General features: G+C 39.1%; 1 protein-coding gene across 2 annotated transcripts in view; it reads left to right on the forward strand.

Moving 5' to 3' along the window:
• Positions 1–16,944, forward strand: part of LAMA4 (laminin subunit alpha 4) — a 136,354-nt gene that overhangs the window by 76,848 nt on the left and 42,562 nt on the right. For both annotated transcript variants that reach the window (XM_015561621.1, XM_015561622.1), the window contains exons 12-17: positions 541–657; positions 4,464–4,612; positions 8,450–8,591; positions 9,441–9,537; positions 13,722–13,838; positions 15,503–15,682. In XM_015561621.1, coding sequence (XP_015417107.1) covers positions 541–657; positions 4,464–4,612; positions 8,450–8,591; positions 9,441–9,537; positions 13,722–13,838; positions 15,503–15,682 — 802 coding nt within the window. The remainder of the gene's footprint in view (positions 1–540; positions 658–4,463; positions 4,613–8,449; positions 8,592–9,440; positions 9,538–13,721; positions 13,839–15,502; positions 15,683–16,944) is intronic.

The raw sequence follows: 16,944 nt of genomic DNA on the forward strand, positions 1-16,944 counted from the left end.
CCTCAAAAATTCTGAGCATCTAACATAATGAGCTCAGAATGGGAGAAAGCAAAATCACAATTTTGTGCTTTAATAATAGAGCCATTTTAAATTTTACAAAGGACATTAAGATTATTCTGTATATGCTTTATTCCTACCCAAATGAGCTATTTGTGCCCCAGGTTAGCACATGATACTTTTCTGAGTTAATTCATTTTCCAATTATTGAAAATATAGAGCCTACATTCAATCCTGTCTTCATAGTTCCACTTTACATTTACGGAGAAGTGAGTGTTAGCTCTGAGATGATGATGTTTTAAGTATTAATCTACAAGCTTCAACGCTCCCAAGGTGTCTCCTTTGTTATATCTGTGTCATGGTGAGGAAACTAAGCATTCAAAGGGTAGAAGTCCTCAAAGTCGCACAGCAATTAGGCGGTGGGGCTGAGATTGGAACCCGGATCTGTCTGGGGCAAGGACAATGAGTGGACATTGACCACTCTCTGATGCTTTCTCTAAAGCCGCTTTCTCTCCTTCTGTCCTTTACTCTTCCTTCCTACAGAAACAGCACAGCAAAGTGAGAGGACACATGGATGGGGTGAATGCCTCCTTGAGGACATCTTCAGAATCTTTGGTAACGCCTCGTCTGACCCTTGTAGAACTTGATGAAATAATAAAGGTAAGGACACATGTGACCTGTTCAGGTTTGTACTGATAGCAGATTAGAACAGCAGCTAGAACAGTGCCACAGAATAATTGAATCCAATTCAAATCTATCAATTTAGCTGGCGTTATAAAACTAAGATCAGGTGACTAAATCTTTCAGGTTTTTTTTATTGAATGGTGGCCACTAGCCATATATGGCTACTTAAATTTAAATGATTTAAAATTAAATTAAAACTTTAATTTCTTAATTATGTTAGCCATAGTTCAAGTGCTCAATAGTGCCACGTGTGATCACCATCTCAGTCTTTCAGCACCAAGCTCCCTGTCTTCCTCTCCATCCCTATTCCCTTGAACTCATGTTCAAGAAGCTTTTCCTCTAGTCCACCTCTTTCATCTCTCTTATGGCCATACTCTGGTCATCAGTAACAGTACCTCCTCCCAAATCCCAGTTTCAAGCACCTCCCACCCTAAGCACCATTTCTTATCTTACTCTGGAATGCCCACTCCAATAATTCTCTAGCCACATGGAGATCTCCTCTACTTCATTTATCCGCTTCTCCTATCCTCTCTTCCCTCCTTAAGCAGCTAAAATTATCAATATACTCATTCTTTGCAAACACCCTTAACTTCTATACTATGCCCCTACTGTACTCACCTGAGAATTCTAACCCTATATCCCCAATAAACCCAAGTACACCCAGCATCCAGTGCAGCCAACATGACTGGTGGGAAACCCACCTCCTCTTCTATCAGTCTGGCTGGTGAATTTGCTTCATGCTTCACTAAAAAATTAAGAACAAAGAGAACCCACTTCATATTTCCTCCCTAAATTTACAAGCTCACCTGTATCTGTATGCAGATGTCTACCTCTCTTCCTGAAATAAATAATAAAGTGTCCCTTCTCCGGATACAGCCTCATTCCTCCACCTGCTTTCTTTATTCTATCACCTTGAAGACAGGGCAGTAGGGTATGGCTCCCAAAAGCATGCAATCTCTCTTCTGATTCACCCAGTTCTTACTCTTCACTGATCATTACTGCCAACATACAGACCTGCTTTAATAGCCCTTATCTTTCAAAAATTAAAAAGAAAAATGACCTGGCTTACATCCCCTCTAATTTCCACCTCAATACTACTAGTATTCTCAGCATCACAGCAAAATATCTTGAGCCATTTAACCCCACCCCCCAGCTCCGTGCTGTGTACTGTACTCAACCCACTCCAAATGGGAGTCCCTGCCCCTCCGCCGAGGATGTGCTTGTCCAAGTCACCAGCAACCTCAACATAGCCAAAACCATGGCTGCATCTCTCTCTCCTCAGCATTCTCAGCCTTGCACTGCTAACCTTCCTTCCTTATTTAAAGACCCTGTCCTGGCTCCTCCGATACCCCACTTACCTGGCTCTCCTCCCACTCATTGGCCATTTCTTCCCAGCCTCCTTTGCTGGCTTCACCGCTGCACACCCTCTCAGAGACAAATATTTGAGGCTCTGCAGGCCATATGCAACTGCTCTCCCTTATTCTCTTCTTGGTTTTTGTTTGTTGTTACTTTTTTACAACCCCTTAAAAATGTAAAAAAATATTCTTAGCCGGGAGCTATACCAAAAACAGCCTCAGGCCACACCTGGCATGGGGCCAGGTCGATCCCTGCTCGGGATAATGAATGGCTCAGTACTCAGTCATGGGGCCTCTTTTCTATTTATATTCTCTCTCCATTTACTCCCATTGAATCCCATGACTTTAAAATCTAATTATATGTATTATTCCACAATGTATACTTCTGATTCTGATGCCTTCCCTGAGGTCCAAGTTCTTTCATCTGAATGCTTACTTGACATTTTCAAGTATGAACTCAGCATGGTTTGTAGCAAAATCACAATTTCATCTACCACTTTGATATGTAATAGGCATCTCAAATCTGAGTATTCTGAATAAAATCTGCTTTTTCCCTAGTCCCCCCCTCACCTCAATACATGGCACAACCCAATAGCTCAGTTCAAAATTCTGGACTCATTCTTGATTTCTCCTTTCTTCTCACTCCCATTTCAGCAAGACCTGTTGGCCCTGTCTCCAGATTGAATGCCTACCCTCTTCTCTGCTACTCCTCTTTAGTCTAAGTCTCCTCATCTCCAGTGTGACCTGCCACAGAGCCTCCTACTGATCCACTTGGCTCTACTCTTGACCCTCAAGACTTATTCTCTATGCAGTTGCAGAACAATCCTTTAAAAACATAATCAGATCCCATTATTTCCCCACATAAAACCTCCTGTGACACTTAAAGTAAGAAACAAACTTATTTTACCATGGCCCATGAATCCCTAAGTCACCTCATGCCCCACAATTCCCCTCCCTCACAATACTCAGACTATTACACTCTAACTCCTCTCTAATTTTCTTACCCACTACCATATTTTTTCCTACCTCAGGACCTTTTCACCCCTGTCCTGAAGTTTTCAACTGGCTAGTGTCCTTGTGACCATTCAATCTAAGTGGGCCTCTTACTTTCAATCACTCTCCAACCCATCTGACCTGTTGTTTTTATGCAAAGTACTTTTACTCCCTGAAATTAACTTTATCAGTTATTTGATCCCTTTTTTTTATCATCTGCATCTTCTCACCAGATTGTAAATTCCTTGAGAGCAGAGAATGTGTCCACAAATATCTATTCTATCTCCTAAAAGAGTGCCTGACACATAGTAGGCACACAATGAATGTTTGTTGAATGAATTAATGAATAAAGGTGGGATGTCCATGACATTTTTCTGCTTATACAATTAAAAATATTTTCTTCAAAGTATTGTTCCCCATATGAGCAATCAAATGGCTAGAGGTTTAATACTGTCTTCATAAAAATAAACCCTATATGCCAGGAAGTGTACTATACTCTGGGAATACAAAAATAAACATAATTTCTATCTCCTAGGATTGTGTAACCTGGTGAGTGTAATATTCAAGTGAAAAGATTACAGTAATTAAATACGTGGCTTAAAACAATATGTGGCCATACTGAACTCACCCTGCAGAAGTCAGGGATGGATGGCTTCATCAGGGAAGTGATCATTTGAGCTGAATTTGGAAGGATGAGTAGAATTTTTCCAGGTGGATGAGACAGAAAAGAAGGGAACAGTATTCCCAGACAGATAAAATAGTATGCGCAAGGACACAGTGGTCAGAAAAATTATGTAGCATTGAAACAACAATCAGTTACTCAAGTGTGGACCATAGGCGTAGTAGGGTGAGGAGTGGTGAGAAATGAAATTCGGTGAGAGGAGGAGTCAATTGATGAAGACATGCTAAGGCATTGGATTTGCACCTGCAAAGCAATGGCTGATTTTGAGAAGGGAAATAACATAATCAGATTTGCTTAACAGAAAGATCAGCATTCCTTCAGGATGGCAAAGAATGAGTTCGGAGACTAAAAGACTGGGCTCACAGAGAGGAGTTAGAGTTCTCGGTGAGAAAAGGGCTGAGTCAAACCCTGAGGAACACCAGCTTTTAAGGCTTCTTTCCTGGCCAGAGAAATAGGAATCCAACCAGGAGAGAGCAGCATCACAGAAGCTAGCGTTGGTTACTTTAGTTTTGTTTGCTTTCAGATCAGAGATGGCAGGGCATGTCTGAATGCTAGGGGAGCAATCAGCAGAGAAGGAGTTGACTACGCAAGAGAAACAGATAAATATTTACTTATATGTATCATGTAGACCTGGCCTGAAATTTATTGAACTTCATAATGATGAAGAATGGAGATTATCTTTTGATACTTCCTGGGAAAAATGTTTTAAGTTTTTCTAAATTCAACTCATTTTTTAAAAATATTTTCTTTAGAATGCATCAGGGATTTATGCTGAAATAGATGGAGCCAAAAATGAACTACAGGGAAAGCTATCCAACTTAAGTAACCTCAGTTATAGTTTAGTCCAAGAAGCTGTTGACCATGCACAAAATCTTCAACAAGAGGCGGATGAACTAAACAGGTAATATCCTGGTTTGAGAAATGCAAATATCTACATGGGCTAATTAGCTTATTTTTATTCAATTCTATATGCCAGAGTTATTGGGATTCAGTGTTAGCAGGTTGGTTTGAGGGCTGGGTTTGCTTTTTTATTTGTTTATTGATGGGCAATCTGAGAACCAGTCACTGTTTATTGTAATCACTTCGGGGAGATAGTTTTTCAAATTAAAAAAAAAAAACTGTCAGATTACAGACCTGTGTTTGGTGTGAAGGGATTTCTGTTTCATAATTATTTATGCATTTTTAAATATATTTTTATTGGTATCAGAGAGGAAGGGAGAGGGAGAGAGAGAAACATCAATGATGAGAGAGAATCATTGATTGGCTGCCTCCTACATGCCCCACACTGGGGATCGAGCCCACAACCTAGGCATGTGCCCTTGACCAGAATCGAACCCTGGATCCTTCAGTCTGCAAGCCGATGCTCTATCCACTGAGCCAAACTGGCTAGGGCTATTAATGCATTTTTCTTAGAGGCATAACTTGCAAAATATCAAATAAATCAGACCCCTTTACAAGGTCTAAATCTACCATAATTGCCTATTTACTTCGTTGGCAGTATTAGCTTTCCATACTCAAGTTTCTTAAGTGAAGCTGGTTGGAAGTTGATAATACAACTGACTTCTGGTAAATACTCTCATTACTCTACACTGCCCCAACTGGATCTATTTGATTTCAACACCTGTTAAGAGAAAAATCAATGGACATTTCTTCCTCGTAGCATTTAGAAGAGAGTCATGCACCCTTTGGGCACTCAATTCATATTCATTAAAATGTACTGAAAGATTGGAATTGAATTCATGGCCTTGAAATAATAGATAAATAATGAGATAATTACAGAGAAAGGACTGCAAATTCGGCCATTAGAAATATGAATCAGTCAAGGTCATGAACAACATAAGAACCGATAGCAACTTCTGTTTAAAACTTAAATCACCTTTTTATTCCTGACTGCCAAAAATTTTAATATCCTACAAATCTCCTGAGAATTGAGAGAGAGGGAGAGAGAGAGAAGTGGAGAAGAAAGGAGGTGTATGTGTGTGTGGGGGGGAGGGAGACAGGTCTTGTCAAGCCTTGGTGTGTTATATCCAGCTGTGTCATGCTCCCAGGAAATATGCTTTTGATAAAGCCAATAAAATGGAACTTGGCTAAAAGATGCTTTGGATAATGTGCTGCATCAGTAGAACGTTATTTTGAGGCCCATCCCTGTGCACTCTTTAAATTCTTTGGTCATTGTAATGCCCATCCTCCTGACTGGGAACCCAGCACACCCTTCCCTGAACGCTGCTGCGGCAAGCAGTGTCCCAGCGTGATTCTAAGTTATCACATGCTTTGCATGAAACATGATGGGGAACATCAATCACCCTGAAACCCTTTTGTGTTTAGGATATTTCTGATTAAATATATGCAGGGAACCATCCAAATTTATAGACATGTTTCCTTCAAAATGTGAATATACCTCAACATCTATCTGGGTACCCAATGATTTGCATGTTATGCCTCAAAAAAGATAAACATAATTCATCAAGAAGCTCCCATTTCAAAAACACGCTTTGTTTTGATGCGGTGCCTGTTTTGTGCCTTGTAATGAAAACAAGTGACAAAGACTTTGTTTCAAGCTCTTAGGCACATCTTCTTACCACTCTAGCCAGCAACATTTTAAAATATTAGTAAATATTTATAAAATGATATTCCTTTTATCCTTTAAAAAAACTTACTCAGGTTTTACTTTCTGAGCAATTTCTAAGAACAAGGGGTTCTGGGAAGGAAGACATGGCAAGATCAGAATTACCTCTGCAGAGTAGGGCTGCATTCCGACTTTCATGGGCCCTGGGTTCTTTTGCTTCTGTGGGCCCCTTCCTCCATAAAAGGTTAAAAATTATATGGCATGAGTGCCTTCATATAAAAATAAATGTTATCATTGTCCTCCCTACTAAGTCAGCCCTGGTGTGGAGGAGCCAGGAAAATTACTTGAACAAAAGAGAAAGATGTAGCCAAAGAAATGCAGAGGAAGTCACTCTAGCCTTAGAGAGCATGTAAGACCTGACACTGGATGCAGAAGGCTGAGAAACAATTGACTGAGTTCACCAGGTCAGGGCATTTGAAGAGATGAGCCAGCATGACATCTGCAATCTCATATACTGGGTGACAGAGAATCTTCTGGAAGTTACTGATGAATTAAGGCAGTGGTGCTCAACCTTCTGGCCCTTTAAATACAGTTCCTCATGTTGTGACCCAACCATAAAATTATTTTCGTTGCTACTTCATAACTGTAATGTTGCTACTGTTATGAATCACAATGTAAATATCTGATATGCAGGATGGTCTTAGGCGACCCCTATGAAAGGGTCGTTCGACTGTCAAAGGGGTCGCGACCCACAGGTTGAGAACCGCTGGTTAAGGGGTACTACTCACCAGTGTTTGGAACTGAGAGAAAAAGGTGGAACTGGTGGATTTAAAATTGAGACAAATAACTGAGCATAAGGTGCAGAAAGGGGGAAGGGGCATTTATGTTATAGAGGGAGAAGTACGTGTCAATAAAATGAATTATTGTCTAGCTTGGGATTCCAATTCAGGAAATACCTTAGGTATAAAAATAAGTCCTGATGTTTACTGGGCACCAGGCATGGTGCCAATCATTTTACACATTTTGTCCCTGTGTAGCTCACATCAATCCTCTGAAGCATATGCTGTTATCAGCACCTATGGGATTGTTCAGTGCATGATGGGTACTCAATAAATGTTAGATGAACCTTACAGAGGCCAGAAAGGGGCAAAGGCAGAGAACATGGTATATAGGGCTGGGGAGGAGGAGGCATGAGTGGAGATGTGTGCTTAAGGGAGGCAGCCAGGCCTCAGGAGTGAGACAAACCCTCTCTCAGAGCCTCACTTGCTTCTATGAAAAGGGAATAATAATATCTAGGTCATGGAGGTGCTAAGTATTAAAAACATAATATATATTTTAAAAAACAATCTATAGAACAGGGCTAGCCCAGTATCTGTCCATAGATGCCCCATGCATGTTATTTCCCTTCTCAAGGAAAAATATGGTCTGTTATGTGAGGGAAATAAGGCCATGCAAGAAAAAAGGAAAGAGCCCTAACCAGTTTGGCTCAGTGGATAGAGCGCCGGCCTGCGGACTCAAGGGTCCCAGGTTCGATTCCGGTCAAGGGCACGTACCTTGGTTGCAGGCACATCCTCAGTAGGGATTGTGCAGGAGACAGCTGATCGATGTATCTCTCTCATCGATGTTTCTACCTCTCTATCTCTCTCCCTTCCTCTCTGTAAAAAATCAATAAAAAATATTTAAAAATAAAAGAAAAGAAAAAAGGAAAGTAAGTTTGAATGAATAGTGAACCCAGCTAATGCCTAACACCAGGCTGAGGCTGTGTACCTCTCTGAGAGCCTTGGTTTCTTTTATGGAAAGGGAATAGCAATAGGTAAGGAGTAGATGGGGATGACGGGGTTCATTCCTGTGCCTGACCGCCAAGCATAAACTCTTGCTTGAAGAGGGGTAGAGGGCTGTTTTTAACTCATCATTTCCTTTTTCCTGTGGCTGCTGCCAGGCAGGCAGCTGCCATGGAGCCACAATAGGATGGTTTTGTGGTCACCAAAGGCAGGGGAATGCAAAGAGGATGAGCCTCTAAGAAATGAGTTTAGGAAAACCTTGTCAAGCCAGGTGACTTTGAATAACAGGAAGTGCCTGTGGTCCTGGAAGCATTCCAATCAAGCCCTACAAATGGCCCAGTTTCCCAAAGAGGTGAGATGGAACAATAATGACAAGTTTGTTCATTAACAGGAATTTACACAGTTCAGATACAAACGGTCTGGTTCAGAAGGCTTTGGACGCTTCCAATGTCTATGAAAACATCGCCAATTACATTAGTGAAGCCAACGATACGGCAGAGTTGGCTTTGAACATCACTGACCAAATTTACGATGTGCGTATTCTCTTATTTTAAAGTTCATTTATATGTTGCCTTTTCCCAGATATGACTTTTCTGTTTTCTAATGTCATCTCTTGGTCTTCCAATGTAACACAAGTGGCAGAAAGAGCAGAACTAAGAAAAGACCATTTTATTTATGTTACGAATGTTTCAATAGTGCAATTTCTTCAAGATGTGCCCAACTCCAGACAGCAAATGCCAGTTTTTTGGACAATTGTTTGAAGCCACAATTCCTGAATAAAACATATTTAAGACTAATTCCTGGTGAGGGAGAATATGCTTTATGCAGACCTTCATATTTTTTTCTTTTTTCCCCCCAATTTATTTCCCAATTGCAGTTGACATACAATATTATATTAGTTTTGGTGTACAACATAGTGATTAGACATTTATATATATGTACCTTATGAGGTGATCAACCCTATAAATCTAGGACCCACCTGGCCCCATACATGGTTATTACAATATTATTGACTATATTCCCTTTGCTTTTTTACATCTCCACGACTATTTTTATACCTATTAGTTTTTACTTTTTAATCCCTTTCATCTTTTGACTTTTTTCAAATCAAAAATTATTTGTTGATGGTTTATACAGGACAAGCATTTTGATGAGGCCTTGGCCAGGCGCTATTCTCAGTTTACTGAATTTTCCTCAAAAATCATTTATCTTGAAAATGCGAGGACATTGCTGTCTCATGTTCACCTTTGACCTTGAAAGATGACCTATGAAAATAAAGCTGCATGAATTTTGTTTGGTGTTTAGCAGATAAACTGCATCATTTAAATCACAAATAGCTCTTCTACCATCATTCTTATTTTCTCCACTCAATTCCTTTGTAGGCTGTGAGTGGGATTGACACTCAAATCATTTACCATAAAGATGAAAGCGAGAACCTCCTCAATCAAGCCAGACAACTGCAAACAAGGGCAGATTCCAGTAAGTATCTTCACTTTCCCACCTCCTTCGGGTTTACAGCTGCTTCCCTCCTTTCATATAATATTTCTGCAGATAGACAGATTTTAAAATTCTAGGATTAAAGAATAAGTGATATTTCAACTGATTAATACATTAATAGTTTCTGCTCAAAGTCAAGGTGTAACAAAGCAAAGATTAGATATTTTGAAATAAATTGTGGATTAAAACACACACACACACACACACACACACACACACACACAACTTTTGCCCTAGCGCCATGGTCCAGTGTTTAGAGCATTGGTCTGTGCACTGAAGAATACCAGAATCTCACGTTCCATTGCTGGCCCCAGCCAGGGAGCATGTGGGAGACAACTGGTAGATGTATCTCTCAGATCAGTGTTTCTCTCTCTCTCTCTCTCTCTCTCTCTCTCCCTCTCTCCCTCTCTTTCTCTCTCTCTCTTCCCTCTCTCTCCTTTCCTCCTCCCTTCCACTCTCTGTAAAAACTCAATGGGGAAAATATCCTTGGGTGAGGATTAACAAAAAAGCAAAACAGACACACACACACACACACACACACACACACACACACACACCACTTCTATATAGTAAAACATGTGGTGGGAATTCTTAATAATCAAATGGACTAATTAATACAAACATCAATTTTTATCGAGATTATGCCATAAAGACACTTAACACTAAAACTACATTGCACATCATTTATTCTTTCTTGGACAATTCAGAAGTTTCCTTAAAATTTTACCCATGGTGACCCATTTGGGTCACCACTGTGAGGGTCAGGAGGATAGGGTACCACAAAGCCATTTGGTTATTTCTGCTTTCTTGTAGCTTGTATTTTTCAAAGTTATTGTATTTTGGACAAGCCTAATGGCCATAGGGGAAGAAGCATTTTCAAAGGCTGGTGTTTGCATCTGCTGAAGCAATACCTCCCAAGAGTGGGAGAGGGAGGAAAAAATTAAAGTGAATCGTTTTAATCAATTCTGAATCTTAAAAATAATTGAATTGAATAAGAATTTCACTGAACATTATTCATCACTGACGTAATGAACTCATTTCTAAGGATAGTCGAGCATTGACTAATGAGGTTGGAAATCCATTATCTAGCTAACTTCTAATTACCACCTAAAAACAAAAGGCCAAGCTTGAAACTGAACACTTTATGTAATTTTATCAAAGCAATTAATCTCGAGTATTACTGTGCCCTTTTTTTTTTTTTACAAAGAAGTACATGGAAAATAAGTGCATTGTTTTTCATATGCAGAATATTTAACTATTTAATTACCACAAAACAACTATTATTTTATGCCAGTCTTGACCATACTCTTTAGAAAAGAGTTACATTAGTAACAGTAAGGAATTCGATGAATAGTAAAATATTTTAAGTAAATGTTGCCATGTCTATGTATTGCTTTTGTTTCATGTTTTGTGAAGACCAGAATATGCAGGTCTTCATGATTCAATGACTTAAATATTTTATTTTCCTCGATAATTTGCAAGGTATTGTCTCACTCCTGTCATTATTGAGTTATTGAACCTCATGAAAGCAATTTTTCTATTTTAGGAATGCTATCTCTTTAAAATTCAATGTTTTATATTCAGATAAGTCTCTCTGCATTGGTTTCTTTGAATATATTGTAGATTTTGTCACCTATTTCATGATCTTGCTAGTTAAATCCCTTCATTTATTTATTTGTAAAAGGGACACTGAAGGAAAGTTAAGACTGTGTGGTTAAGAACTTGCCTCCCTTTAAACAATACACATGTTTGTGATATACATTTAAATTTCCAAGCTGAGCCATATTCATCTACTGAGTTACATTGTAATTTCAGACTACTGTTAATTTAGATCCAAATGACTTTCAGTGATCAATCATCTTCATTTTCTTCCTTTTCTTCATTGTCAAATAGTTAATAAACTCAGGAAGCAGCTATTTAAAGAAATCTATTGAATTCATATGTAAAATAAAAAATGTTTATGTAAGACAATAAGTTCCAAATAGGACATACTCTTCATGAAGCATTTCTTCTTATAAACATCCAGCTCAAAATAGATTTTCTTTCTCCTATTTTTACGAGTTCCAAATACAGAACCAAATATATTATTTCTCAGTATATCAGCCAGTGTTTTTTGCAGTCAAAGGACCCAAAAGAAAGAGATAAAAAGATTTTTTATACCACAATATTCAAAAAGCGAAGTTAAAAGAGGGAGAGAGAGTTCAATACAACACAAAATGTTTAAGTCCCTCATTGAATTCTGGGAAATTCTCAGGCACTACCCAGAGTAAATAAGAAAGAAATGCTTGTACTTTGGTTACATTGTACTTGGTGACAGAGTCAACTAAGCACCACCCACTGTATACCCATTATACACATGTGGGGATAAAAATAACTGAACAATAAACCAAGCATACCAGACTATACAATAAGAAGGAGTAAGTACACCCTGGGAGAGTATATATCTACAAGCCCATTAGAAATAAAGAAAAGTATATAATGGGAAGTGAAAACGGTATTTTTCTGTTTATCAAGAAGCATTATTTCTTTGGTGGTTTGTAAAGTAAACAAAGCATGAACACATTTTTGGGAAGTTGATTCTTCAGTTCAGATGACAAGTTATTATATCCTGACTTTTTTGGATTAGGTCCCAGATAACATAGTTTAGGACTATGCTACAAACACACTTTCAATAATAGTTTTGTAAGAAAAAGACTCTTAAAACTGAAACAAGAACAAATAGAAAACCTGACAGGCTTTATAATAAATTTAATCAGTAATTAAACCTTCCCCACAAAAGAAATCTCAGGAAATCAATGGATTCTTCCAAACTTTTAAAGAAAAAATGACACCACTCATATATAAATTCTTCTAGAAAATAGAAGAAGTGGAAATACTTTCTAACTTCCTCTATGAAGCAAACAAAATACCAAAATCTGACAAGGATATTATCAAAAAGGAAAATTTATAAGCCAAATTCTCTCATAATGAGACCAAGTTAAGTTTATTCCAGATTTCAAGGATAGTTTAACATTTAAAACATCAATAGTAACTCACCACACTTACAAAATATAGAAGATTTATATGATCATCTTACTACATGCAGGAAAATTATTTAACAAAATGCCATACCCATTCATATTTTTTTAAAAAAATTCATAACAAATTAGGCATAGACTTAAGCTTCCATAATTCAATACAGAATAATAAAATGATATTCATCAAATTAAAACCGAAATATTGAAAGCTTTCTCACCAACATTGAAAGCAAGACAAGGAAGCCCCACATTACCAATTCAATAGATAAAATCCAGTTTAGTTCTGTGTATACCAATGAGAAATTAACTTTTAAAAATAACACCATTTGCATTACAATACCCAGCAATAAATCTGATGAAAAATGCTAAGATCTCTACATGTAAAACTACAATATGCTCCTGAAAGAAATTAAAGAATTTCTCAATGGAGATAAATGAGAATTTAGATCTAAAGAAAAATAATTAAAAGTGTGTAAATTAAAAGGAAGATTCAAATTTGTAAAAATGTCAATTCTGCAAAATTTATCTAGAGATTTAATATCAGCACTGTATGCAGAATAATTCTAGAATTTATATGGAAATGGGGTAGGGGGCAAGAATAGCCAGCACAACTTTGAAGAATAAAAACAAAGATGGAAGACAAACTGCAGGTATCAAGACTTACAACTCTACAGAAATTAAAACAGAGGTACAAAAAATATTTTTAAAATACAGTACTATATTATTTCCTTTTAATAAAATTTAGAAACAAACACAACTAACAGACAGAGAGAGAATCAGAATAGTGGTCATCTTTGGGTAACTGCAGAATTCCCAGGAAATTGTAAGGGTACTAAAATAATATTCTATTTTCTTGACCTGGACTCTGGTTATATTTTATGTTTGGTTTAAGAAAATTCATCAAGATGTGCATTTATAATGTGTGCCCTTTTCAAGATGCATGTTGTGTATCAATTAAAATTTTATTAAAACAATTCAGAAAAAAAAATTAATCTTACATAACCAGCCATCACCATAAATCACTCTCATGTCATATTCACAATGCTGCAGATGACTCCATGGCACAATCAGAATTTCTCTTGTTGAAATGGAGTTTTTTCTCCTGGCATTCTGGCCCCACTGGTACTTTTTTCGGCTTCTTCTCCTCAGGCAATGATGAAGCTGTGGCTGACACCAGCAGGCGTGTGGGGGGAGCCGTAGCAAGAAAGAGCAACCTTAAAAGCAGATTAAATGATGCCATTAAGCAACTACAAGCCACAGAAAGAGGTAAGGATCGGACAGAACTTAAGCCTCATCTATTTGTTCACTGGTATTAGATAAACATTTGAGGAAGATGTAGGTAATTTCTTGCCTATCAATCTCTTTATAAATAAACTAGGGGCCTGATGCATGAAAATTCATGCACTCAGGAGGGTCCCTCAGCCCGGCCTGCACCCTCTCACAATCCAGGACCCCTCGGGTAGGGTCCCTAGCCCTGGCCTGAGATCAGCGCCTATCAGGGCTTTCTTTCCCCCAGCTGCAGGCAACTGGCACCACCCCCACCACTGCCACTGCTTGCCATCAGTGCAGAGCTGCCCCCCTCTACCCCCCACCCAGCCCGCCACCAGTGGCCTTCCTCTGCAGGCAATAGGCATGGGGTGCAATGGCTTGACTGGCCTGGGCCTCCCTCTGTGAGGTGATCGCTGGCCAGCCACACCGGCCACAGAGTCGCCGCTGGTAGCCTAGGACTCCCTCTTTCTGTGCTGGGGGGCGGGGCCAACACTGTGAGAAGATGTCTGCCTACCTGATTGCCCCTAACCACTCAGCCTGCCTGTCTGATCACCCCTAACCGCTTGCTTGGGAGCGGATCCAGCCCAGTGAGGGGCTGTGGTGGTTCTGGTCCCTGGTCATTCTGTTCGTTACGCTTATGGTGGCTGGCCTTTTGTTATATAGGATATTGTTTTCTGATGACAAAAGAAACTATGTTCATTACACACACAAAAAAAGAAAATTCTTGAAAACTACACCATATAAGGGTGACCATTAAATTTGAGAGAATTTTCCTCCAATTTTGTGTGTGTGTGTTGTTTTCCTCAAATCATACTGCTTTTATGCACTGTTCACTAACCTACTTTGTTATGAACATCCAAATATGGTTATTGGGTTTCTCTGGCCCCAACTGTAAACAGCTGCCCTCTGTTACATGTCACATCATTTTTATAGTGAAGCAGGGAGACCAGTGAGCAAAATAGAGAAACAAGGGCCCTCATCTTGCCTAATCTGAGACTACAGTGGAATTTTAGAAAGACATGATTGGAAGCAGATGTGCCTTCCCCAGCAGTGAGAGCTAAACCAGGACCACAGGGAGTGGGTGCTTTACTACACAATCACATCCAGCTACAGTGCTCCAGCACACCCAAGCCCTGCCCGAGAGTGCCATCCACGGGCAGTCCCTGTGGTCAGTACCATCAGGGCTATCATTTGCTAGCTAGACTCTAGGCCAGTGATGGCGAACCTTTTGAGCTCGGCGTGCCAGCATTTTGAAAAACCCTAACTTAACTCTGGTGCCGTGTCACATATAGAAATTTTTTGATATTTGCAACCATAGTAAAACAAAGACTTATATTTTTGATATTTATTTTATATATTTAAATGCCATTTAACAAAGAAAAATCAACCAAAAAATGAATTCGCGTGTCACCTCTGACACGTGTTGTCATAGGTTCTCCATCACTGCTCTAGAGTCTTCCAAGCTCACTTATTATTACTGCTTACCGTAGTCTTGTGCACCTAACTTACATCATAATGAACATATGTTTAAATATCTTCGTTTGGCTTAAAAGCTCAACATTTAATAAGGTCTGTGTGACCCAGTGAATAAACGGGTGTTAACGTTCCCACCAAATGCCCCGCTTCTCTGCAAAGTGCGTGTCCTTGTGCTCTGTGTGAAGGTGACGCTCAGCAGCGCCTGAGCCAGTCCCAGCTGGCCACCGAGGAGGCAAACAGGACGACGACGGGAGTCCAGCAGGCCGCCGCCCCGATGGCTGACAACCTCGCCCGCTGGTCACAGAGCCTTCAGAAGTTTGACTCTTTTGCTTACAACACTGCAGTGGACTCTGCCAGAGATGCAGGTATCCCTTAGACAGTTCTCAGTTTGCATCCAGTTGAGGAACTGGCCGTTGAACTCTACACATACTTTAAGAAGTTTTCTTCCTTTGGGTTTCAGATTGGAATACTGTAGAAGTTAGCTTACAAGAGGAGAAAAACTTTTGCTTAGTTCATCTATCAGTATGTGTGTGTACATATGCAATATATATATTTCACATAAACACTAAATAGATTGGTTAAGAGTCATGACTATCTTCTATGTAAAATATGGTAGCATTTGTTTTTGTTAATGTAAGCCTGATTCTTTCGGCAAGAAGGTCAATCACATGTTAGAGTAAGTAATCTTTACAATCTTGCTTTTAGGAAAAACATTTACTAAGCAGCATTGATTTTACTAAAGAGCATTACTTTATCCTTATCCCCCAAAATCAGGCCATTACCAACAAGTACTGAATGGCCGAATATAACGGAAGCTTCTCACTAAGAAGACAGTTTGTTGGCTAACTTGAGCACAAATTTATAGCAATGAAAAGGAGATACTTAGATGCCCACCTCATTTAGTTAGTTACATATAGATGTTAAAATCACATATTACTTGACACATGTTAGAGTAAATAATCTTTACAATCTTGCTTTTAGGAAAAACATTTACTAAGCAGCATTGATTTTACTAAAGAGCATTACTTTATCCTTATCCCCAAAAAATCAGGCCACTACCAACAAGTACTGAATATGGCCAAATATAACGGAAGCTTCTCACTAAGAAGACAGTTTGTTGGCTAACTTGAGCACAAATTTATAGCAATGAAAAGGAGATACTTAGATGCCCACCTCATTTAGTTAGTTACATATAGATGTTAAAATCACATATTATTGAGAAGTTTTTTCCAGTCTCATATTTTTTAAAAATGTATTTAGTGAGTTTTAGAGAGATAGGAAAGGAGAGAGATATAGAAATATCAATGAGAGAGAAACAGCTATCGGTTGCCTTCTATATAGTCCCCAATGACAACCGAGCCCACAACCTGGGCAAGTCCTGATCAGGAATCGAACCAGCAACCTCTTGGTGCCTGGGTCAATGCTCAACCACTTCTCAGTGCTCCCTTGTCTCTTCCGTCTGCCTCCGCCTCTGCTGGGACTGCCGCAGCAGCAGTGTGGCCTGTGAGTGAGCATCCTGGTAAACAACCTCTCTACCTTCTTTTGCCCAGAATTTTTAAAGCTGTTATATCAGTAATATTGTAAGTGCGAACAACCTGTGTGTGGTGTGTGGTGAAAAAACATCTGC

This window comes from Myotis davidii, unplaced genomic scaffold (genome assembly GCF_000327345.1).
Source record: "Myotis davidii unplaced genomic scaffold, ASM32734v1 scaffold196, whole genome shotgun sequence".
Lineage (NCBI taxonomy): Eukaryota > Metazoa > Chordata > Mammalia > Chiroptera > Vespertilionidae > Myotis > Myotis davidii.